This window comes from Mizuhopecten yessoensis, unplaced genomic scaffold (genome assembly GCF_002113885.1).
Source record: "Mizuhopecten yessoensis strain PY_sf001 unplaced genomic scaffold, ASM211388v2 scaffold716167, whole genome shotgun sequence".
Taxonomy (NCBI): Eukaryota; Metazoa; Mollusca; class Bivalvia; order Pectinida; family Pectinidae; genus Mizuhopecten; species Mizuhopecten yessoensis.
Window position 1 is genome coordinate 136,959 of NW_018479981.1, and position 26,890 is coordinate 163,848.

Consider the following 26,890-nt stretch of genomic DNA (forward strand, 5'->3'; position numbering starts at 1 on the left):
ATGGTCTTCCATTTCAATAAAAACAAATGTTTTCTTATAATTATATTTGATAACACTTGCACGTGTTTGTTTATTTACGTTCATTGTTTAACTGAGTATAACATATAATACGCATTGATTTATTTAACTAATTACTCAGACCATTAGGCTTCCAATAAAGAAATACAGGATTGCATAAAACGGAATATAATCTGTCATATGTGAACGATTATGCATACATTATACGAGGGTTGCTATCTTTCCCATTTGGGATGATTACCTCCCTTGTGTCTTAAATGCTGTTTTTAAAGCTTTAAGCATGTATGTTGGTGTATTCGCGTTTTATTGATGTTTTATACCGAAAATCATCTACACCATACACTTATACGAAGCACATACAAGGTACTATTTTTATTTTGGTTTTACAACTAAGTTAAAGATAATAAATACAGATCCACAACCATTTACATCTGTGTATACAATTATAATAATATCAAAATCGATGCATTATTGTATAATAATACAAACAAGTTAATTGTTTATTTTAATGATCCCTTAATACAAAATCTAAAGTAACAAATCTCGAGTTCATTTTATATCTTCATTCATTTTGGATGCTTTTACTTATTCTTTAGGATTGAGCTGATACTATCCGTCAACTACTGGTGTGGTCTGTATTATGAACATGGAAATATATCTAATACAAAAAAAAAATCAAAAAAATCATGCCCATACAAAGTCCTTGTTTTGATATATAATAAGAATTGATTTTTGAAATATATGTTGTTTTAAATTAACCTTTTACATCAGGAGTACATGGTACTAGTGGTATCTTCTAAAACATTTACAGTATGGATGGACGGTGTAGACACCAGTAGGGAGGGTTACTGGGTGTGGAGCACGACGGGTAAACTGATTTCCCCACTGTTCTGGGCTCCCTCACAACCAGACAACTACTATGGTCCCCACCAGGAGAACTGCCTGATGTACGGCGAGGATTATACATGGAGATACAACGACGCCCAGTGTGACAGACACGTGGGTGTACTCTGTCAATACGGGTACTCGACTACTCACTTATATAATCGTAAATGATTCACAATGTAATCTTTATCGCACGTAGTGTAATGCGTGATGGACATATACAACAGAAAAGGGGGACAACAGGTAGATGTACCTGTATATGTAACATAATGTGTTGCCTTGAAGAGTGGATCCACGTTCAAGTCTATCCTGAAATTTGATAAAAAAGCTTACCATGATCTTCGAAAATGTGATTTATACATATAGCTATCAATTCTTCTGGCATTTGAATCCTACCTCCTACTGTATGCCCTGAAATATCGTCCTGTTATATATAGGTCGCCGTGTTTTAAAAGGCACATGTAGCAACGAACTTTTGGAATAATTTCATAATCTCTATCATAAATTCAGAAACGTAAGTCCCTTTCATTAAGGGTAACAGATATTTATTTTTCAGTGCAAAGCGTAAATGTTTGGTCACGTCATTGAATGATTTGTTATCGAACATTATGTACTTCATTTATTTAAAGCGCCGTTAAATAAATATTCGTCGTTTTACACGTGTTGTATATCATCAGTACTGAAACGTTTATTTGTATTATTGTTTGCAGATAGTATAACTATTTTTATGTTTTCCGGCGTTTAATCAATTAACAAACATGAATTTAATTTGAACAGGTCACCACCTACGCCTCATTTTGCAGGTAATACATCAACGCACTTTGTAAACAATTTATAAAGTCAATACAGATAACAATGACATGAATGACAAATATTTTTTCTTTTAAACGTTTCACCAGACATGTATGTTCCTCTCATTTTAACAGACCTCTCCAATAAGTCAAAACTTCCAGGGTATTATTAGGAAATGCTATCTACGCTTTCGATCACTCATGTCATCACCAGAAAAAGTTTCTCAGTGAGGAACTGTTATTGAAGGATATGCGTGTCAAAGTACATGGATGTCTGTGAATGTGGCTTCAAACGGTTACTTAAGAGAACTGATCAAAACATATCAGACTTCAAAATAATGACATTCATGATTTATCCTATTTTGTTCACATTGTTTTGAAGCCTGTCCCAGTGGGACCTGGGTAGAACACCTGGACAGGATGTACTGTATTGTAACACGGGACAGTAACTGGTATGAGGCAAAGGTAAATCACACTGCGATACAAATATACATTTAATCTGAGTCAACGTATAGTATTAAAGAAAAAGAACAGAAAAAGACAAATAAAAGAAAATTCAAATAAACCTAATTTAGTTTATTTCATATTCGTTTTTGTTTTATATAATTAGAAGTGGCAAAAAGAAGAAATGGATCTCTCGACAATATTAGAGGTCGGTCATTTGGCGTGCGAAAACATAATCATGACAGTGGTACATGTAGCTCATATAATGAAATAAGATATCTTGTGTTACAGGCGTTCTGTACCGGCCTTGCTGCTCATCTACCGATCGTAGACTCATCTAGCGAAAATAACTATCTAAGAGGACTGGTAGCCCATGGAGACGGTAACATTAATATTTCCATCAGAATAGGGCATGTCGGTATCAATAGCCTCTTAATGACACGCGTGTTGATCTGCCTATCTCACCGTCTCTGTTTTGCAGTCCCTCTCTGACATGCTTATCGTTTTGCCTGACTTGATGATACCTTTGGGTCAGACCAACATAAATTGCAATATGCAATGGAAAACAAAAATAACCCGTTTGACCATTTTGGAGATATTAGGAGTCAAAGTGGAAGGGGAGAAAGGTCATGTTGCCGATTTAAGGCCTACGAGTTGTTCTTCAGTTGATCAGAAAGAAAAAAACATTGCTATGAACACTTATTAGGTTGTGGATATTGAAGGGATATCAATGAAAAAGTAATTCAAAGTAATTTATTTCCGAGGTATGCTTAGAATGTGTATGGCAAGTATCAAATGTATTATAAACAGAACCATCAGGGTCGAGAAGCCCATTCCATGTATACAGTGTCGTGTCTACTACAGTACACGTAGCACCGAGTCATTTCATTATTATTTTTCTCTTTATTGAAGTTTAAATCAACTTATGTTTGTTTTTGTTTTATTTTATGACATGACTGTATATGTACTTAAATCTTCTTAAATCTCAATTGAAAATGACAACCGTAAAATGACCTGATCAAAAGAGTCTATAGTCAACTACACTATCACGCATATCTGCCTGAACAGAGGAACACTATGGGACCTAGTATATATGGAATTAAAACCAACCTATTCTTGCTTTGGTTGCATTTTATGGATGTTATATTGTAAAAACATATCTGACTAACTTATTTGGTGTAAAATAATATGTTTTGAATTGATATTAAATTTATTAGAATAAGGAAAGTGAGAATAGGTCAATTGTTGCCCTTCCTTCGACTCCCAATATCTTCCAAGGGTCAAACGGATTTTTTCAAATAGAACAATTTATGTAGGTTGACTTAAAGGCATTATCGTGCAAAAACAAATGCTTGGCGGCGAAGGATGTAAAACTGCCGAAGAGGACACCCGTCCTTAAGATATTAGAACTTATATTAATGTATAAACAGAAAGTCCTCGTTAAAATTAGTACGATCAATATCTTGAAAAAATCTTCTTTTAATAGTCTGGCTTGATGCAACGGAAGAATGGCATAATGGCGAATTCCAATGGAGTTCTACTGGCACGGCTATTCGGTAGGTTTAGATTATCGAACATGCAGACGAAAATGGTATTTTTTCAAGTTAACCTATGTAAGCTGGTAACAAATTTCCTTTTATTTTAAGAATACTTCATATTTCCTTTGAAATCAAAGTATTTGTTCAATATATTAATTGTGTATACGCAAGCAATTTGTGCTAGTCAAACTTTAACGACAGCGGTTTCATGTTTAGAGAACGTTGTGTCCTTTTCCGGATAGTGTGTCATAATATGTGAGCATTCTTGTCGCTGAGGGAGAGTGTTCTAATTTAGATAACCGTTGTGGTTACTTCCGGTGAGTGTGTCAATTATGGTGAACGTATCTATCTCCGGAGAATGAGTCAATTTTATCAATCGTCAAGTCTTTGTCCTATAGAATTCGGTTATTGTGCATCATTGTTTGTTTCTGGTATACAGATATACGAACTGGGTGCCAGGTGAGCCAAATAACTACGGTAATGTACCGGAACAGTGTGTTGAGTACGGGGAGACATATGGCTGGCAGTGGAACGACGCCCCGTGTAACGAACGTCGGTCAACCATTCACAAGGTCATATGTGAACGGTATAAACCTCAAACGTCATCGACACTCATTGGATAAATTCGAATATACAAGTGTAATTGATGAAATGTAAAATTGTTTCAGCAAGTATCTTTATGAAAAGTGAGATGAGCTAGTGATAGTGCAATCGCCTTGTTAATCTGAGTTTATAACTTATAGAGCCAAACTGGGTACAAACTTCAGAACCATGCGCGAATAATCATATCAGTAATGATTCGCTAAACGATACAAAACAAATCCAGTTGTGTTGTAAGTATCAAAATACATATTTTAGAAGCCTATATCTTGTTCTGTTGACTACTGCGGATTAAGCATCGACGCCCGACTGTTTACCTCATTTTGTTAATAAATCCTTTGTCACTTAAACACCCCGTCTGTCTTCTTCGTTTTTGATATAATATGTACACGACAATAACACCAACACGTTCTTAACTTTCTAAAGAAGTTTTATTCATTTACGAGTAAGCCAATGGCTTGATTCAAATAGTTGCCTGTCCTTTTGATTAGCAATAAACATTACATTGTTATTATGGCTTTGTTAATTTTGTTCCTGCATTATTTTGATTTCTTTCATAATGCAATACTCTTACTAGATTAGTTTTATAATATATCAGCTTGAAGGAACTTTTTTCGGAAATCTGATACATGAAGTAGCGGCAAGAAATCTAGGAACAGACACCGGGGTAGACCTGGACGTCATCGATTGCGACCCCACCAACCTCGTTCGTGATGTAACCTTCGATATATATCTGTAAGGAAATAGAATGTGGTATATTATCAATAAGAACCATAACTATAGAGAACAGAGCTGAATTATCATACAAAGCATTCCATACATAACTGTCATGATCCAGAAAATATTCAATGATATAAAAGACATGGTTTATAAAGAAGAAATTCAATGATGAAAATATAGAAGCTTCTTTATCTTCTCAAGACTTCAACACACTATTCCTAATCCTTCAGGTAGTATAAAGGGTTTTATTATATATATATATAAATAGGCAGCATATTCCTAATCCTTCATGTAGTATAAATGGTTTTATTATATATATATATAAACAGGCAGCATATTCCTAATCCTTCAGGTGGTAGAAAGAGTTTATTATATATATATATAAATAGGCGGCATATTTCAGGATCAACTTGATACTTGCATAAATAGACATTTTCCCACAAACAGTCTAGTTAATATGTTCTATACATACACCATTGCTGATTTGACAATATTAATCCACTGTGTTTCGTGAGTAAACTAGACGTGTGCTGTAGCGGGAGGTCATTTCCATCATATTAAGTGCAGTAATCTCCCCTCTGTATCACATTGTTATCATCAAAACCCGCTGATATGAAAATAAAATGGTTCATCTTGTGGCCCTATCTTACTCACTCTCCACTTGTGGTCCATTTTGGAGATGAAGGTCCTGTACTGGTACCAGCCACCGTCTACATTGCTTCCCTGGTTTGTCGTTCGGGACGATAGCGTTTTCTCCGTGTCATCCACGTAGTCATACGACCTCACGGTCAAGGTCGCTGTAGCGTTGCCGACAATATAGTAGTGCATGGAGATGCAATACTCTCCTGGAGGAATCTCCCTCGCTGACAGCAACCGAGCTGTTCTATTGTGATGTCCAGTTCCATTGGCAAATAAGTAGAACCCTAATGAAGAAAAACAAAAACGTATTGGATATATAATCAAATAAAGGAGTGATAGAGCATATAAGATGTGATATTTTAACTGTTTCAAACAAGATACACGTGTATTTCATCAGGCAAACACGTGTAGCTGTTTGCATAAAGCCGGCGCATATAAGTCATCATTTGAACACATTTTCAAGGGTCTTAATGTAAATTTTCCTTTCTGAATATTTTGTATAATGGTTTTGATGATACGTCAGTATTCTTTTCTTTACAGGATGGGTCTGATCTGCGCATGGTATGATAAAATATTCTATGTTATACATAGTTAAATGTAAAAGCTAAACATAAATACTTCCTACCATAGCGGACAATATCGCATTGATCATTACCAAAAACAAGAAACCAAGTATTTTACTTTTCTTTATGAATGGTCAGCGCCGTAAATAAACATAATATCATAGCAAGTGATGAATGACATCGTTAAAATATATAGCACACTTAAAATATAATTATGCATCGGCCCTCAAAGTAGTGTAGTGTCAAGCTGCTAGTTTTAAACCATTAAGCTTTTATCTAGATTTTACATTCAGGATGTGTCTTCTATTGATTTTCCCGCGAATCAGTTTTTCGCGGGGTGTTTTCATGGAATGATATTTATGATATGAACTACTCACCGCTTCCACTGGAATGGTCAGCCGTGGGTCCGTTCTGACCTAACGGAGAGCTTTGTCTGATCCACTTGAAATCGTCCTGGTAATCATCAGCCAAGTTACACAAGAAACTTTCGAAGTCGCAGTTGACGGCCAAAGCTTAAAAGTTGAAACAGATTATTAGAAATGTTTGTGAAAAAAAAGAGAAAAATCAATCAATGCCGTATCTGATGACTTTATAAAATACACGATTACATACTATATGTGATTCAAAACATTTTAAATAAACAAAATTAGAGGACAGATTTATCATTTTGTTACAAAGTAGGTGATACTATATACATGTGTACAATGTGTAACGAGCTGTATGTACTTGTATCTGATATTTAATAAGGACAAGTCTGTCATGTAAACGCAGACGGATTAATTCGTGAAACCAATAAACCAATAACCTATCGAGAGCTCTCTAACATAGATCATTCAATCAACTTCGAGGAAAGTGAAAGCCGTCATCACGACCTTGATTCGATAAGGAGGCGCAATGACTGGTGTCACATGAATGGTTGGGACCGATTACTCAGTCCTATGCTGTCCGCTATTATGTTTGATGCATTTTGTCTATAAGTATGATTTCGTTATCACACACGTTCAGGAGAATCAGATATTTTGCGAACACTCTGAAATCACATATTAGCGTTTTCAGTACCTTACTTGTCAAATGGACAAATCCTACTTTGAATATCATTTTATTTTTTAATAATCATTTCCATAGTGTTCGTGTTTTCCTATTGTTGTCAGCAAAAGTTTTAATTGTCGCACGCGTCATTTTTGACAACATGAAAAATAGGTATTGTCTTTAGATAAACATGTTGCATTCCAAAGTTATATAGTTGTCAAACCTTTGACACATTAACAAAATTAAAATTGTTTTCTTTTACGAATGATCCGTTTTGGATACTGAACCGATTTTAGTTACCAGCTTTATATACCTATTGGCCTGAATAACTAATGACCTAGTGTAGAATATTCACTTAAATCATAACAATATTATAGGGGACATCGTATATATAGTATACGTACCAGGGCTGTTGATGATATGCGAGGTGTCTGGAAAGTGAGAAACATTTATGAGAAATCCGTTAATACACTTCAGTCAACTTGCGACTAATACTCCAATTTTACTAACTACGAATAACAATAAAAAGGGAAATCAGCTATCCTTGCTTAAAAAAACACACAAGAGCATCGAAAGTGATTGAAAACATACCTTTTTGTTCAAATAGTATCTGTTAAAGATGTCAATTACATACAATTTACAAAGTATTTTATATCAACAGTTTCATTAAGTTTTTCAATTTGATTTGATTTCAAATGATGTTAGTTTATAGAACAATTGTTGAGATATTGGCATTGTGAAATATGTAGAGATTTGGAAAGAGTCTTGAAGTATTACACGTACCATTGACAGCTATGTAAAGAGTTTGAACTATATGTAATGATTGTTAAGGTATTACCTTTTTCCATATATGTAAGGGGGCTGGTCTTTTTATAACGATTGTTGAGGACTTGCCTTTTTCCACATATGTAAGGAGGCTGGACTTTGTATAACGATTGTTGAGGAATCTGGATTTTGTTTAACGATTTGTGAGCCATACCTTTACCACAAATATAAAGAGTCTGGACCTTGTATAACGATTGTTGATGAATCTGGATTTTGTTTAACGATTTGTGAGCCATACCTTTACCACAAATATAAAGAGTCTGGACTTTGAGCACGTCGTGGTAACTGAGCATGCGCTTGTTTCCAAAAGGGACGGCACTGATGGTCGTGGTGATGGTGGGATGATGTGGGTCCTTAGCGTAGGCGTAAGGGCTGAAATGTGTGATGGAGTCAAAGTCGTACGGGAAGCTTAGAAGGTCTGTATCCCCAGCTGGAACCTTACCAAACAATGTTCTCGCAACTGTAATAATAAAATATATTTGCTAATAAATAAATTGAGAAGAACGGAAAACATTATAAACAATTAAATTATTAAAAATTAAATTTTTACAAACAGCAAAGCGGCAGAAAGCTCATATCAAACATCTTCTTTTTGTACTAAAGAATATCTATGCTTGATTTTTCTAATTATTTTGATATATCTTCAGTTCATGTTGGTTTATTTGGGTATAGATTTAGTGTCCTAATTTAGCTGTGTTGACACCATGGTATTCCACACAAGTGTTTATAATACGAACTAGACGAGGCATGTTTTCAGTGTACTTACCATCCTGTATATTATCAAAGTGAAGCTGTATGTACTGCTGCTTGTCGTATCTCTGGTATACTTAGTGACCTGTATATTATCAAAGTGAAGCTGTATGTACTGCTGCTTGTCGTATCTCTGGTATACTTAGTGACCTGTATATTATCAAAGTGAAGCTGTATGTACTGCTGCTTGTCGTATCTCTGGTATACTTAGTGTCCTGTATATTATCAAAGTGAAGCTGTATGTACTGCTGCTTGTCGTATCTCTGGTATACTTACTGTCCTGTATATTATCAAAGTGAAGCTGTATGTACTGCTGCTTGTCGTATCTCTGGTATACTTACTGTCCTGTATATTATCAAAGTGAAGCTGTATGTACTGCTGCTTGTCGTATCTCTGGTATACTTACTGTCCTGTATATTATCAAAGTGAAGCTGTATGTACTGCTGCTTGTCGTATCTCTGGTATACTTACTGTCCTGTATATTATCAAAGTGAAGCTGTATGTACTGCTGCTTGTCGTATCTCTGGTATACTTACTGTCCTGTATATTATCAAAGTGAAGCTGTATGTACTGCTGCTTGTCGTATCTCTGGTATACTTACTGTCCTGTATATTATCAAAGTGAAGCTGTATGTACTGCTGCTTGTCGTATCTCTGGTATACTTACTGTCCTGTATATTATCAAAGTGAAGCTGTATGTACTGCTGCTTGTCGTATCTCTGGTATACTTACTGTCCTGTATATTATCAAAGTGAAGCTGTATGTACTGCTGCTTGTCGTATCTCTGGTATACTTACTGTCCTGTATATTATCAAAGTGAAGCTGTATGTACTGCTGCTTGTCGTATCTCTGGTATACTTACTGTCCTGTATATTATCAAAGTGAAGCTGTATGTACTGCTGCTTGTCGTATCTCTGGTATACTTACTGTCCTGTATATTATCAAAGTGAAGCTGTATGTACTGCTGCTTGTCGTATCTCTGGTATACTTACTGTCCTGTATATTATCAAAGTGAAGCTGTATGTACTGCTGCTTGTCGTATCTCTGGTATACTTACTGTCCTGTATATTATCAAAGTGAAGCTGTATGTACTGCTGCTTGTCGTATCTCTGGTATACTTACTGTCCTGTATATTATCAAAGTGAAGCTGTATGTACTGCTGCTTGTCGTATCTCTGGTATACTTAGTGACCTGTATATTATCAAAGTGAAGCTGTATGTACTGCTGCTTGTCGTATCTCTGGTATACTTAGTGACCTGTATATTATCAAAGTGAAGCTGTATGTACTGCTGCTTGTCGTATCTCTGGTATACTTAGTGACCTGTATATTATCAAAGTGAAGCTGTATGTACTGCTGCTTGTCGTATCTCTGGTATACTTAGTGACCTGTATATTATCAAAGTGAAGCTGTATGTACTGCTGCTTGTCGTATCTCTGGTATACTTAGTGACCTGTATATTATCAAAGTGAAGCTGTATGTACTGCTGCTTGTCGTATCTCTGGTATACTTACTGTCCTGTATATTATCAAAGTGAAGCTGTATGTACTGCTGCTTGTCGTATCTCTGGTATACTTACTGTCCTGTATATTATCAAAGTGAAGCTGTATGTACTGCTGCTTGTCGTATCTCTGGTATACTTACTGTCCTGTATATTATCAAAGTGAAGCTGTATGTACTGCTGCTTGTCGTATCTCTGGTATACTTACCATCCTGTATATTATCAAAGTGAAGCTGTATGTACTGCTGCTTGTCGTATCTCTGGTATACTTAGTGTCCTGTATATTATCAAAGTGAAGCTGTATGTACTGCTGCTTGTCGTATCTCTGGTATACTTACTGTCCTGTATATTATCAAAGTGAAGCTGTATGTACTGCTGCTTGTCGTATCTCTGGTATACTTACTGTCCTGTATATTATCAAAGTGAAGCTGTATGTACTGCTGCTTGTCGTATCTCTGGTATACTTACTGTCCTGTATATTATCAAAGTGAAGCTGTATGTACTGCTGCTTGTCGTATCTCTGGTATACTTACTGTCCTGTATATTATCAAAGTGAAGCTGTATGTACTGCTGCTTGTCGTATCTCTGGTATACTTACTGTCCTGTATATTATCAAAGTGAAGCTGTATGTACTGCTGCTTGTCGTATCTCTGGTATACTTACTGTCCTGTATATTATCAAAGTGAAGCTGTATGTACTGCTGCTTGTCGTATCTCTGGTATACTTACTGTCCTGTATATTATCAAAGTGAAGCTGTATGTACTGCTGCTTGTCGTATCTCTGGTATACTTAGTGACCTGTATATTATCAAAGTGAAGCTGTATGTACTGCTGCTTGTCGTATCTCTGGTATACTTAGTGTCCTGTATATTATCAAAGTGAAGCTGTATGTACTGCTGCTTGTCGTATCTCTGGTATACTTACTGTCCTGTATATTATCAAAGTGAAGCTGTATGTACTGCTGCTTGTCGTATCTCTGGTATACTTACTGTCCTGTATATTATCAAAGTGAAGCTGTATGTACTGCTGCTTGTCGTATCTCTGGTATACTTACTGTCCTGTATATTATCAAAGTGAAGCTGTATGTACTGCTGCTTGTCGTATCTCTGGTATACTTACTGTCCTGTATATTATCAAAGTGAAGCTGTATGTACTGCTGCTTGTCGTATCTCTGGTATACTTACTGTCCTGTATATTATCAAAGTGAAGCTGTATGTACTGCTGCTTGTCGTATCTCTGGTATACTTACTGTCCTGTATATTATCAAAGTGAAGCTGTATGTACTGCTGCTTGTCGTATCTCTGGTATACTTACTGTCCTGTATATTATCAAAGTGAAGCTGTATGTACTGCTGCTTGTCGTATCTCTGGTATACTTACTGTCCTGTATATTATCAAAGTGAAGCTGTATGTACTGCTGCTTGTCGTATCTCTGGTATACTTACTGTCCTGTATATTATCAAAGTGAAGCTGTATGTACTGCTGCTTGTCGTATCTCTGGTATACTTACTGTCCTGTATATTATCAAAGTGAAGCTGTATGTACTGCTGCTTGTCGTATCTCTGGTATACTTACTGTCCTGTATATTATCAAAGTGAAGCTGTATGTACTGCTGCTTGTCGTATCTCTGGTATACTTACTGTCCTGTATATTATCAAAGTGAAGCTGTATGTACTGCTGCTTGTCGTATCTCTGGTATACTTACTGTCCTGTATATTATCAAAGTGAAGCTGTATGTACTGCTGCTTGTCGTATCTCTGGTATACTTACTGTCCTGTATATTATCAAAGTGAAGCTGTATGTACTGCTGCTTGTCGTATCTCTGGTATACTTACTGTCCTGTATATTATCAAAGTGAAGCTGTATGTACTGCTGCTTGTCGTATCTCTGGTATACTTACTGTCCTGTATATTATCAAAGTGAAGCTGTATGTACTGCTGCTTGTCGTATCTCTGGTATACTTACTGTCCTGTATATTATCAAAGTGAAGCTGTATGTACTGCTGCTTGTCGTATCTCTGGTATACTTACTGTCCTGTATATTATCAAAGTGAAGCTGTATGTACTGCTGCTTGTCGTATCTCTGGTATACTTAGTGACCTGTATATTATCAAAGTGAAGCTGTATGTACTGCTGCTTGTCGTATCTCTGGTATACTTAGTGACCTGTATATTATCAAAGTGAAGCTGTATGTACTGCTGCTTGTCGTATCTCTGGTATACTTAGTGACCTGTATATTATCAAAGTGAAGCTGTATGTACTGCTGCTTGTCGTATCTCTGGTATACTTAGTGACCTGTATATTATCAAAGTGAAGCTGTATGTACTGCTGCTTGTCGTATCTCTGGTATACTTAGTGACCTGTATATTATCAAAGTGAAGCTGTATGTACTGCTGCTTGTCGTATCTCTGGTATACTTAGTGACCTGTATATTATCAAAGTGAAGCTGTATGTACTGCTGCTTGTCGTATCTCTGGTATACTTAGTGACCTGTATATTATCAAAGTGAAGCTGTATGTACTGCTGCTTGTCGTATCTCTGGTATACTTAGTGACCTGTATATTATCAAAGTGAAGCTGTATGTACTGCTGCTTGTCGTATCTCTGGTATACTTAGTGACCTGTATATTATCAAAGTGAAGCTGTATGTACTGCTGCTTGTCGTATCTCTGGTATACTTAGTGACCTGTATATTATCAAAGTGAAGCTGTATGTACTGCTGCTTGTCGTATCTCTGGTATACTTAGTGACCTGTATATTATCAAAGTGAAGCTGTATGTACTGCTGCTTGTCGTATCTCTGGTATACTTAGTGACCTGTATATTATCAAAGTGAAGCTGTATGTACTGCTGCTTGTCGTATCTCTGGTATACTTAGTGACCTGTATATTATCAAAGTGAAGCTGTATGTACTGCTGCTTGTCGTATCTCTGGTATACTTAGTGACCTGTATATTATCAAAGTGAAGCTGTATGTACTGCTGCTTGTCGTATCTCTGGTATACTTAGTGACCTGTATATTATCAAAGTGAAGCTGTATGTACTGCTGCTTGTCGTATCTCTGGTATACTTAGTGACCTGTATATTATCAAAGTGAAGCTGTATGTACTGCTGCTTGTCGTATCTCTGGTATACTTAGTGACTTGTATATTATCAAAGTGAAGCTGTATGTACTGCTGCTTGTCGTATCTCTGGTATACTTACTGTCCTGTATATTATCAAGGTGAACCTGTACATACTGGTCACTGTCTGGTCTCTGTTATACTTACCATTCTGTATGTTGTCCATGTGTACCTGTATGTACTGGTCCATGTCGTGTCTCTGGTATACTTACTGTCCTGAACGTTGTCCATGTGTACCTGTATGTACTGGTACCTGTCGTATCTCTGGTATACTTACTGTCCTGTACATTATCAAGGTGAACCTGTATGTACTGGTCTCTGTCTGGTCTCTGATGTTCGTGGTACAAACCCAATGTCACCAGCAGTAAGGACATTATGTCACGTTTAAACATGCAGTCGTTATTGAGATAGAGTTTCTGTCGACCACCCGCCATTCCGATGTGATCTGTTCTGCACCACCTTGAAAACAAGAGCGAGAGGGGAATTAATTAATTTGTATATGAAACATATCAGTCAATAAATTATTTTAAAAAGACAAAATCATGCAAAATTATTCTACGTAGACAATTAGTTTCGTGGAAATAAATAAATGTATAAATATATTTATGTTTAAAATCGAGGAAAAACATATATATCAGAAATGCCTCGCACTGAAAACGACATGTTGCCTTACATATGACAGCATTCTTTGTCAAGATAACATTTGCCCCGTCGGGCGCCAACGTTAACAACACGTATTACAACCTTTTATGTCAGGATAACAACAAACCCATCGGGTGCCAATGTTATAAACACGTATGAAACCAATATATATCAGGATGACAACTGACTCATTGGGCGCCGATGTTATAACACGTATGACAACATTCTTTGTCAGGACAACAACTGATCCATCGGGCGCCAAAGTTATAAAACGTATGATAACATACTATGTCAGGATAACAACTGACCCATCAGGCGCCAATGTTATACACACGTATTACAACATTCTATGTCAGAATAACAACTGACCCATCGGGCGCCAATGTAATACACACATATGAAAAAAATCTATGTCTGGATAACAACTGACCCATCGTGCGCCAATGTTAAACACACGTATGAAAACATTCTATGTCAGGTTAAAAATGTATCCATCGGGTGCCAATGTTATAAACACGTATGACAACATTCTATATCAGGATAACAACTGACCCATCGGACGCCAATGTTATAAACACGTAATCGGTGCGGTCACGAAAGGCTCCTTCCTTTTTCTGGAATGTGATACAGTTACCATTATCTGTACCGACGTCATGTTCGATCTCCCGCATCGACCCCTCGATCACGCTCTTCTGGGAGTCATCTGAGGGATAGAACAGCAGATGTCACGAACACAAACATTCAATGTCTGCATTTAAATGTTGGTAAAATAAGGAAAGTTCTATATACCAAAGTTTACAATGTCTGTTTACTATTCTAGGTATGTGAAATAAGATTAACCCAACAGCAAAGTGTTCAAGGTATGCATACTGTTCCAGGATAGTAAAACTACAAAATGTAACATATATAAATGATTTCTGGAAGTTTAATCATATTATGTTCTTTGCCGATCTATTGGTGAAACTATTAAATAATTGATTAGTTTTCAAACAAACACTATTATACCATTTCAGTCAAAATACGCCTTTGATCGTTAACAAATACGTTATAATTATTACTACGTGGTAAACCTTATTGATTACTGTATTAACGTACTCCCTAAACTACTTACCTATTCGAGTACTGTATCAACGTACTCCCTAAACTACTTACCGATACGACTTCTGTATTAACGTACTCCCTAAACTACTTACCGATACGACTACTGTATTAACGTACTCCCTAAACTACTTACCGATACGAGTACTGTATCAACGTACTCCCTAAACTACTTACCGATACGACTAATGTATTAACGTACTCCCGAAACTACTTACCGATACTACTACTGTATTAACGTAATCCCTAAACTGCTTACCGATACGAGTACGGTATCAACGTACTCCCTAAACTTCTTACCGATACGACTACAGTATTAACGTACTCCCTTTAACTACTTACCGATAAGACTACTGTATTAACCTACTCCCTAAACTACTTACAGATAAGACGACTGTATTAACGTACTCCATAACCTACTTACCGATACGACTGCTGTATTAACGTACTCCCAAAACTACTTACCGATACGACTACTGTATTAACGTACTCCCTAAACTACTTACAGATAAGACTACTGTATTAACGTACTCCCTAAACTACTTACCAATAAGACTACTGTATTAACGTACTCCCTTTAACTACTTACCGATAAGACTGCTGATCTGGTATACCATCATTTCGCGTTCCCATAACTTGTTTTTGTCATTAATAACATTTCGCAACTGTGAATAAAAAAATAAATATATACGTATTACTTTTAGTTAAAGAGAAACGTTTAAAAGTTATGATATTTATTTGAAAATCCATTGATGTTTCATGATCAGGTAGAGAATATTTAAACGAGGCAAGCATGGCCTGGTACAGCATGGCCTGGTACATCGGTACATCATGGTCTCGCCTGGTACATCATGGACAGGTACAGTATGACCTGGCACATCGGTACATCATGGCCTGGTACATCATGTCCTGGTACAGCATGGCCTGGTACATCGGTACATCATTGCCCTGTACAGCATGGACTGGTACATCATGGCCTGGTACAGAATGGCCTGGTACATCGGTACATCATGGCCTGGCCTGGCATGGTACATCATGGCCTGGTGCAGCATGGCCTGGTACAGCATGGCCTGGTACATCGGTACATCATGGCTTGGTACACCATGGCCTGGTACATCATGGCATGGTGCAGCATGGCCTTGTACATCGGTACATCATGGCCTAACCTGGTGCAGCATTGTATGGTACAGCATTGCATGGTACGGCATGGCCTGGTACAGCATAGTATGGTACAGCATGGCCTGGTACGGCATGGACTGGTACAGCATGGCCTGATACATTTGTACATCAGAGCCTGGTATGGCATGTCCTGGTGCAGCATGGCCTTGTATATCGGTACATCATGGCCTGGCCTGGTACATCATGGCCTGGTACAGCATGGCCTGGTACATCGGTACATCGTGGACTGGTACATCATGGCCTGGTACAGCATGACCTGGTACATCAGTACATCATGGCCTGGTACAGCAAGGCCTGGTACAGCATGGCCTGGTACATCGGTACATCATGGCCTGGTACGGCATGTCCTGGTACAGCATGGTATGGTGCAACATGGCCTTGTACATCGGTACATCATGGCCTGACCTGGTGCAGCATTGTATGGTACAGCATTGAATGGTACGGCATGACCTGGTACAGCATGGTATGGTACAGCATGGCCTGGTACGGCATGGACTGGTACAGCATGGCCTGGTAATTTGTACATCAGGTCCTGGTACGGCATGTCCTGGTACAGCATGGTATGGTACAGCATGGCCTGGTACGGCATGGACTGGTACAGCATGGCCTGGTACATTTGTACATCAGGTCCTTGTACGGCATGGCCTGGTACGGCATGGACTGGTACAGCATGGCCTGGTACATTTGTACATCAGGTCCTGGTACAGCATGGCCTGGTATATCGGTACATCATGGCCTGAGGTGGTGCAGCATGGTATGAAACAGCATGGCATGGTACGGCATGGCCTGGTACAGCATGGCCTGGTACATTGGTACATCATGGCCTGGCCTGGTACATCATGACCTGGTACAGCATGGCCTGGTACATCGGTACATCGTGGCCTGGTACAGCATGGCCTGGTACAGCATGCAAGTTTCGTTAAATACATTGTAGCTGAACTGAAGTGTGAGCAAAGTCCAGTTTTGTGAAGGCGATATTGACTTATATTTGCTAGTGTGCCAATGCATCCAACCCAGTATATACAATAGCGCTATTTGAAACGATTTCGAAAGAACATGTTTTTGTCGACGCGGATGTAAACATACAATGTTCTTTGCTCAAAAAAGGCAAAAGAGGTAAAGGTAAATGTCTTTGAAATATGACAAAAAAAAGGGACAAGATTTGAAAACAAAGTTGATGAAAGTGAATAAAAACGGAAAAGATATGAAAACGAAAGAAACTTGACACTCAAAAAATTAAATAGAAAGGGGAACGAAGCGGTCCAGGAGCGTAAGCGTTTATTTGTACAGATTACAACGTCATACTAAGATATTTATATTTTACGTGGCATTGTCACTAGATAACCTACTTGAAAACTGCGTCGTTGATGGAACTTTAAATGACATGCACCACGAGAAACAATTCTTAACAAATCAGCACGCGACAAAATGCTGTTCTAGTTACTGGACGAATTTGTGCAGACTGTCGATAAGGCGGGAATTGTATATCTCAATTATGATTTGTAAGTTAAAAAAAAAAGAAGGCATTTGTGATCTTATTGAATGACACACCTTTGCATTGCTTAAACCTATCTTATCAAAGGAAGTAGGTCGTCCACATTCTAGAAAACTCATGTATGAGAGGCACTAAAATATCCACAGGTGGCAATTACGTCATCTGGACAATTTTCTTTAACTTTCCGATAAAAAGGACTAAGTATTTGAATCGTCAAAATCGGAGGTAGTTGTATAAATCAAAATAATTAGAACATATTCGGGAGACAAAAAAACACCTAATTTCGACATGTAAGCGACGTAGAAACCTAGGGCCGATACGTAACTACTATGAAACTTTATATCTACGAGTTAAAGTCGTTAGGGTCTCATAAAGTTTGGCAGTGAGTTTACAATAATTGGCCTGATGTTAGTAAGTATCAAGATATTAAGATGAAGAAGAGGATTATTTGCATGACTTATTAAGTAGTGAATGGAAGGATAACTTTGGTAAACACTTATAACAATGATACTCTCGAAATAGTAAAACAAATATATCATTAATACACTTGATCGAGAATGATATACATTGATTGACGATCTAAATGACTTACCTGTGGCCGACTCGCCGCATCCACATGTAAAAACGTGTAGACCAACACACACAAACCAAGAGAGGTGAGATGCATGACCGTAGGGACCGAACTTTCAACAGAAACTACACACCTTTGGTTTCCCACGTTGTGACATTTCGTCTGTCGCGTTTTATCTCAACTAGGAAGTTAGGTGTGCAGGTCATCACATACTGATCTCAACCGTTTTAATCTCCCGCAGTATGAGTTACTAAGGAGAAGTACGTAGGTTGTCTTCAATCTAAAGAGTCGGACATTTACTCTGTAATATGTAAACGTTATCTTTCTTCAAAGCTTAATTCACAAGTAACATCTAATGAAATAGAACTGATTTTGTGTCATTAATAAATGTAACAAGGTATTTATTGTTTCCCAAAGAAATATCAATTGATTAGTTACAACCAAATTAGGAAAACAATCTCATACTTCTTTTTGTAAACACTTTCAAGAACGTAACATACACGTATATCCTTATAATGTTGGAACCATAACAATCTAGTTTGTTTGGCTTTCTGCTTTCACGAGTTTACAAAAACTAAATATACAATTTTTTACAACTGTTTTGGAATCCTGAGGTTTTTAAATTTATCATTCAGTCATAAAAAATAGGTAAGAACTACATGTATGAAAGAAAATAAACACGAAAAACGATGATAAAGCCTATCCCAGGACGATATTCTATCTAAGTCCCGAGGGAACACACTGTAGATTCAGATATATAATAACAAATGCCTTAATAGAAATTAAATTAAAACAGATTATAGAATTTAAAGTAATTATTAAAAATCTCCTCAGTTATCAAATTAAGGATAACATGAGTGAGAACATAGCTTCTCTGTCACACTCCACTTACATATCAAACTACACAGCAAATTCATATAATTATATATTCACGATTTAGAGAAGAGTTTGTTCGAACTTGCACCAACTGGGGTCGGTTTTATAACCTCGCGGAGATAATGCTTTTCTCAAAGCTGTTATCGCAGAAGATCGCGGAAGAAGAATGACGTACATTTTGTAACATACCGCTATTGTGCTAACGCCTTGTAATATGTACTACAATAAATGCCCCATGTCTATCTTAACAAGGTGATTGTTCTAGTATTATACAGACACTTGGGTGTACGTAAATAAATTATTTTTTTCATCCAAAAGTTTTAAATTTGTAACGTTACAGAGGATTTCAAAGGCACCGATTTCCTTTTCTTGGCAAGTTTCTAGACGTATTTCGGGACACTTGACTTGTATTTTCATATGGTGTTCTAGTTGTTTTACACTTTTTTATTGTATTGACCTATACAGGTTTTAATAGGCGCTTGCCTTCTTCGTATTTGTATTTATTATTTCAGAATGATTAACATGTGTGCGTTTATTATGATTGAAATATAGCGAGAGTGAGAAAGTGTTGAAAAAATAATTAGCAAAGACTTCTTTGCCATGATTAAATTATTGATACATTCCATCATAATATATACACGTATGATGACTAAACTTATTTTGCAAATGTGTCTGGAGGGCTCAGGATTTTATCCATATGTTTATCATCTATGTTCTACTAACTTTTATATTTCCTAATTGTCCAGTATATACCATAGTATATGCCTTTTTAACCTGGATATAATTGAGAAGGTTTACATGTCCTAATATTTAGTTTTATTAATCGTCAAATAAGGGAAAACATCAAAAATTAGGGAAGATCTTATGTCCGCTGCCTTGGCGTGACCCTTAATACGAAGTAGTTGAGTACAGTTCATTTTCAGTCGTCATTTTATTCCTCCATTCGACAGAGGAAAAACAATACACACTTAACGTCTTTTTAATAAAAAAATCATTTTAACAATTAAAAGTATCATTCCGTTGACAAATTTCTCGTCAAATCAACAGTTGAAAAACTAACAGATACTGTTTCATGTAAACATTGTATAAAGTCCGGCGAAAAATTCCGATCGAGCGCTTGGTAGGATTTCAGTAGATTTAAAGGTAAATTAGAAACAATTTTGATTTTGTTCCTCAATCATTCTTAAACTATATATGAAAATCGAACAAGGAAACAAGTCCATGGCTTGCTAAAAGCTAGATCAGGTTTGCGATGCCGGGTGAGGTTTTCGGGAGACTGCTGCAGAAACATGCATATAGTCTGTTGGAAAATGCTATTACATGCAGGCACATAGTCTATCGTCCAATAGTACTCGACCGTAAACAAATGCAAAGTGTCGTTACGTCGCTGACGTGGAGGGATTACATTTCTTTCTAGCGTTTTCTTCTCACAAACATATAACAGAAATTTCCTAATTTTTGGTCTTTGTGAGATATGTACCTGACTCATGCGATACTCCTGAAAGGGATATCATGTTGGATTCTACGGGAACTGTTTAATATGTTCTGGGCGTTTTATGACGGCCCATCACTATTTGCTCAATGACGTACATATGGCCGACTCAACTAACACAATATAAGCCTTTACCAAGAATCTTGTAAACTGGGTTATCTGAACGAGGAAGAAAACCTCGAATGTTTATTTAAATATAACCTTATGACTTTATATCAAGTCGAGAGAGATACATCCTGTAGTTCGTCTGAATCATCTTCAGGACAAGGGCAAAACAATAGTTATCTCGTGTTTGATCTACACCCGAGGTTCGAACAAGGACCCACAACAGAAACACAGATAAGAATTTGTAATTTGTCTGCTTTATGACAAAGAGCCTTGTGGTATGGGACGATATGGATATCAAAATCGTTATATAATTTATCAATGTAGATTGTCGTGATATACAACGACAGAAACAATCATTGTTTTACAAAATAACTTTATTTTGCAAAAAAAAATGACAAAACGTAAAACAGGATTATTTATTTTACTCTATCTCTGCACCACGTTGCGTTATTCATAGCGATGTTTGCTATTGTAGTGTGAAACAGAAATATGTATACAAAGGTATAAAATCTGTACGAGTAAGTGAACATAGATTTTTAGCGTATCCGAATCGACGTCAGTTTTATGTTTCCGACTCGTACATATTTAACACCTTTGTAGACAAACGCTTTTAGTGTGTCCGGGTCGACTTTGATTTTATATTATAAACTCGTACATATTTGACATCTTTAAATACAAACGCTTCACTTGTTATTTGTCTGATTAAGGTGACCCGAGCAAACTCGCTTGGAAATAATATAAAAGGATCTGATTGTTCATTATATATGTTATGATATGAATAATAACATCATTATGCACAAGTTAAATGTAGTGTCGTGATACACAGAAACAATCATATCAATGTTTGTTTAAATCAATTTTATTGCAACAAAAGACAAATGGATTGGACAAAAGTTTTTGCAACTTACTTACGTTCTTTCCGTAACAGAAAATATATATACAAAATTAATGTGTCACGTAATATCCTAATACAAATTTATATATGTATATTTATATATAAGATGTTAAAGATGGGTTACAACAAAAGAGGTAATGATAGGATTAGGGACACCAACGTATAGTTTTTAAATATGTATTCGGAGAGTTTACTTGAGATCGCGTGTGTGATTTTCCCAATCGAGTCGGCGTAAGTAGTATAACTAATCTATACACACATATCCTTCTGCTTTTCTAAAGTTCAATCACATTCCGTGCCGCATTTGCCTTCCTCCTGTGTCACTCCAAGTCCTTCTTTGAATTCCTGCCTTACATACTTAGCCGACTAGATTAGGAAAACCGGACACGCCCCCTTTGTCCTATGGAAACGGTTATGATATTGATGGACGCTAAGATTGAAGTTAGTACACAGATATCGTTGGTGTTGGAAAAAGGGAGAGGGGCTGGAATAAGAGAGGAGGTGGAGGGGAGAGACAGATGAGAATAGTCGAAGTAGGTATCCTGGTTATTCAATATGACTGTTGGTTATTACATGTTAAACCGTTTGGAGCTAAAAATGAACAGTTGTACAGACCTACAAATTTGAATGTTTAGATTGTAGTCAAGGTTTGCATCTCCGAAGAGAAGGTGTTCAACAGTGATTTCGTTATACCAATCGAGGGATTGAAGCATTATATTATTTTGGGAAGATCAATTTTTTTACAGTTTAGTAAGAAATTGGAAGAGTCTTCCGAGTCATTTCCGCAGTCGCAAGTAGAGTTGTCTCGAAGGTGAGCTTTAAAAAGGTTGTAATTTAAAGAGCTACTGCGGTTTCGTAATGGGCAATGTATACTATTTACTTTTCTGGACCCATATTCAAGAAAACATTTAATATAAGAAGGGATAGTGACTTGAGGCTGAATAAGAGTTTTAAATTGTTTAATGGATGCTGATGACTTTGTTTCTATTGGTAGATTGTTCCAGTAGTCTGAAGTACTTTGTATGAAGGGTGATTTTGTGATTTGCAGTCTATAGTATGGGTTCTGAAAGTTATTCCTGTTTCTAAGATTATAGTAAGAGAAGTTTGACACAATAGGTGGTGGAAGAGATTTTAGAAATGAGGGAGCATTATCATGATAAATATTATAAAACATGGATACTTTTCTAATCCTGCGTCTATCTATCAATGATTTCCATCCGAGCTCTCTGTAAATTAATTCTTTTTTTGTATAAATAGGTAATCCAGTTATTATTCGACATGCTTCATACAGCATGTTCTCCAATTTATTCGAAAATGTGATATTACAATTGTCCCATACTTCGCAGGCATATTCAAATAGTGGTCTTATAAAAACAAGGTATATTTTTTCCAAGTTTTTTCTATTAAGGATTATTTTAATTTCCTTAAAGTTGCAATGTACTTTGTAGTGTTTGTTAATATATGTTCAATGTGAGAGTTCCCTGTGCCGTTGTTACTAATAATGACTGTTTGTGGTTTTTAACAATAGGGATAGGTGTGTTGTCGAAAAGAACTTGTGGGTTAGAAGGTATATTTGTGTTGGAAATTAAGAGAATTTCTGTTTTGTTTGGGTTGAAATTTATTAACCAAAGGTTTAATTGTTCCATGTCGTAGTTTATTACTTGTTTTATATCGTGTAAATTTTTGGAAGGGTGTCGTCAGCAAAAAGTCTAGTCATTGATAGTAATGTATTTGAAATATCGTTGATGTATACAAGAAAAAGAAGTGGCCCTAACACTGAACCTTGAGGAACTCCGGCTTTGATAGATACTTCAGAAGATATAGCATATTTCAGTGCCACTGACTGGCGTCTGTTACTTAAGTAGTTTTTAATCCAATCTAAAAGTTTGCCTTATATCCCGTATTTTTCTAATTTAATTAATAGACCTTTGTGCCAGACTCGGTCGAAAGCTTTAGAAAAGTCACCAAAAAAACCAAGAGCAGTATGTTCACGATTCTCCAGTGCTGTAAGTATGCTATGATAGACTTCGACGAGATCGTGAGTTGTAGAGTGATTTGGTAAGAAGCCAGACTGTAAAGTATATAGAAGTTTGTTGCTGAATAGATAGTTATAGATGAGCTTATGAATTATTCGTTCGAAAAGTTTGCCAATGCAGCTAAGTAAAGAAATGGGTCTGTAGTTATTTGCCAATTCAGATTCCCCCTTTTTGAAAATAGGTGTCACATGGGCAAGTTTCCATGAATCAGGAAATACAGAAGTACGAAATGATTCGTTGAATAGAAGTGTGAGGGGTGCAGATATTTCATTGGATACCATTTTTAACATTTTATGATTGATGCCGTCAGGACCAGCAGCTTTATTGGTGTCTAAAATATTGATTATATCTAAAACCTCTTGTTCTGTTATTACAATTTCAGTAAGGGACGCGTCTGTTTGGTTGTCAAAATAGGGTGTATCGTCGTTATGGTCATCAAGGTCAGAAACAGATATAAAGAAGTTATTTAGAATATTTGATTTGTCATAATCGTCTGTGGTTATCAATGTGTAACAATGTACATTTTATCTTCCGTTTAAAAATGGCAAACAAACTTTAAACCATGATAGTTGTTTTTACATGTTTCTGTACAGCGTGGCGTTTTTCAATAGTACACACATATGAGTTATTATAAATGTTGCTAATATATCATCATATCAGAAATATTTAAAAGAATGTATTGTAAGTGAAGCAATGAAACTCGTATGCACGGAATTAGGAGTTCGATTAAATGTCTGTAAGTGCAGGATCTCTTTCGGCGTATTAATAACATACAAAAATGTAGCAACTTAGGTGTAATTTCTAAACACCTTATCAGAAAGTAATTTGTTAGACTTAAGGCATCTTCGAGGCCACGATTCAGAAGTCTCTACAGCACTCCCCAATGTTATAGAAGATATGTATCTCTGAGTACAGCGGTACGCCTGGATATTAAATAAATATGTGTCCCGTAGGACAAGCTTCCCGAATATGATAGCTTAATAAGAAGTAACGCAGGTGGAAAAAAGTAACAACAAGTCTCATCAAGCGTGGTTTTAACAATTCATCATAAACAACCTCAATGATTTAAAACCAGAGCAGTACCTATATGTTTATTGTTTTGTCCTTGTATATTTGTGATATGAAATTATTCAATAATAATTTATCTTGAGAAAGGGATGAATTACTTCAAATATTTCTAAAGTTTATTACGCCCGTTATTCATTTTGTCTGCAAACCTCTTCCGTGTTATAGGACCATAGCACGAAACAAAATGCTGTTTAATGCTTAAATAGACTATTTTCATTTTAATTGAGATTGATTAAAAGTTTATTTTCCGTCGTGTAAAGAACTGCACACACAGAAGAACACTTTATTATGAACTATTAGTATTCGTCGTGTAGACGCTTTACTAGCAAAAATCGTAGATAGGTATTGCATAAGAAATTTAAATCGATCGTATTTTATTATTATTCTCACTTTTCTTACATAAATGATATCTTTGATATGTTTCATTTCAATTTTATTTTACTATCTGATAACAAAATGTTGATGCAAAATCGTGAAAGTGATATAGAATAGTTATGTCACCTTGCGCACACGTTGAACAAATGATCACCGGTTTGACTGGTATTGCGCTTTTTATACCCAGCAAGACCCATACTCGTTACCAAGCAAGTAAATTCTAAAATGTCGCTGGTTCCTTAGATACGACAGCATTGTCACTGGGGAAGATCACAAAACCAGAACACAATGTGTTTTTTAACAATCTCAACTGAAATCTTTTTAACTTGCACTGTCAGCTTTCACTAATCTTAAATAATTCACCATTGGATCGGATTGACAACCTTATCTGGAAGAGCACTGCTGATAGCTGCAATCGCCTACGAGAAAAACACTGTTTTTACAATCGTGGAAGAAACATTGCGCAATTTACTATTATTTTGTTAACGCTGTGTAATATATATCATATACTTTACATACTTTACGTGCACTAAGAAGCTACCTTGATCAGTTAAACCTGCACGAACCATATGCTTTCAGTGGAAAACACGCTAAATTCACTGAGACAATTATTTGTTAGGGTCGGGAAAATTGTTACTGCATCTTAAACTTTAAGTATGACTTACAAAATTGAGAGATTCTAGATAAAAGTAAATCTCTCCCGGCCAATGATCGGAGAAAAATACTCCTTACCTCTAACCCACAAAACATATAGCGGATACCTCAGCAAATATGTTCATGCTGTGCTTACACGAACAGCTACGGTTATAGATTTTCTTACTACCTTAATTCACATTTTCTATTAATCTACTTCACTTGAATGCACTTCTTGAAGATGAACTTTGTTCCATAACTATCCTTTGGTTACAAGCTGACCGAGGGGATATGCGACATTGTCACCTTCTAATTTGTAACACTCTTTCTGATTGGATATCTTGCCGGGGTCTATATTTCTATAGACCCCGCTCTGCCGGGGCTTATAAAAGCACGTGCGAGGGGAGATAACTCAAACAGAAAATCTCTCTTCATAACAACAAAGATGGCCTTCGACACACACAAGCGTTCGAGGTTTGCCCATCATTTACAGGAAAAACGACAGAAAATTTATTGAAACAAGCTATGAGAGGCCGCTAGAATGCTTATTATAAAGATGGTTGGGTATTGTTCGAAATATTGCCGAAAAGATATCCGGTAAGGGCTATGGTATTTTGATAGCAGTCAAGTACAACTCAAACTCACAAAGTGACTTATAATTTTGTAGAAAAAATAATAAAAGATTGTCAGGGTGACAAATTCGTTATCTCTGGGTTAGGAGGGGTCTACGGGCTCATAGACCCCTTTGGTCTTTATAGGCCCCTCGCCTTTGGCTAGGAGTCTATCAAGACCAGACAGGGTCTATGAGCCCGTAAACCCCTCCTAACCCAGAGATAGCTAATACTATCAGCATATTTCGTACTTGATAACTGGTTTTTGAATATGTACTTTATGTTGTTGTATTTTTTTTGTAGATACTGTTTATCTCATTTATATATGTTTTGGTATATATATAAGTGTTCATGTTCCTGTTTTGAAAAAAAAGGCGGATTGCCTTGAACATGTG

General features: G+C 36.5%; 2 protein-coding genes across 3 annotated transcripts; one reads left to right on the forward strand and one right to left on the reverse strand.

Moving 5' to 3' along the window:
• The first annotated feature begins 702 nt into the window (after window positions 1–702).
• On the forward strand, window positions 703–4,589 carry LOC110441922 (low affinity immunoglobulin epsilon Fc receptor-like). The gene is made up of 6 exons (XM_021485231.1): window positions 703–1,040; window positions 1,681–1,706; window positions 2,077–2,159; window positions 2,430–2,520; window positions 3,625–3,694; window positions 4,116–4,589. Exons 1-6 carry the CDS (start codon window positions 796–798, stop codon window positions 4,297–4,299), a joined length of 699 nt encoding a protein of 232 aa, XP_021340906.1. The 5' UTR covers window positions 703–795; the 3' UTR covers window positions 4,300–4,589.
• A 99-nt stretch (window positions 4,590–4,688) lies between these two features.
• On the reverse strand, window positions 4,689–18,576 carry LOC110441919 (meprin A subunit beta-like). 2 transcript variants are annotated; one of them, XM_021485227.1, is made up of 9 exons: window positions 18,423–18,576; window positions 15,746–15,821; window positions 14,611–14,761; window positions 13,694–13,875; window positions 8,291–8,512; window positions 7,632–7,658; window positions 6,576–6,710; window positions 5,651–5,919; window positions 4,689–5,009 (listed from the first exon to the last, which is right to left on the reverse strand). In XM_021485227.1, exons 1-9 carry the CDS (start codon window positions 18,495–18,497, stop codon window positions 4,926–4,928), a joined length of 1,221 nt encoding a protein of 406 aa, XP_021340902.1. In that variant the 5' UTR covers window positions 18,498–18,576; the 3' UTR covers window positions 4,689–4,925. The 2 variants fall into 2 exon arrangements, with proteins under 2 accessions (XP_021340902.1, XP_021340903.1); XM_021485228.1 differs by lacking the exons at window positions 14,611–14,761; window positions 15,746–15,821; window positions 18,423–18,576 and adding an exon at window positions 14,428–14,507.
• Between the last annotated feature and the right edge of the window lie 8,314 nt (window positions 18,577–26,890).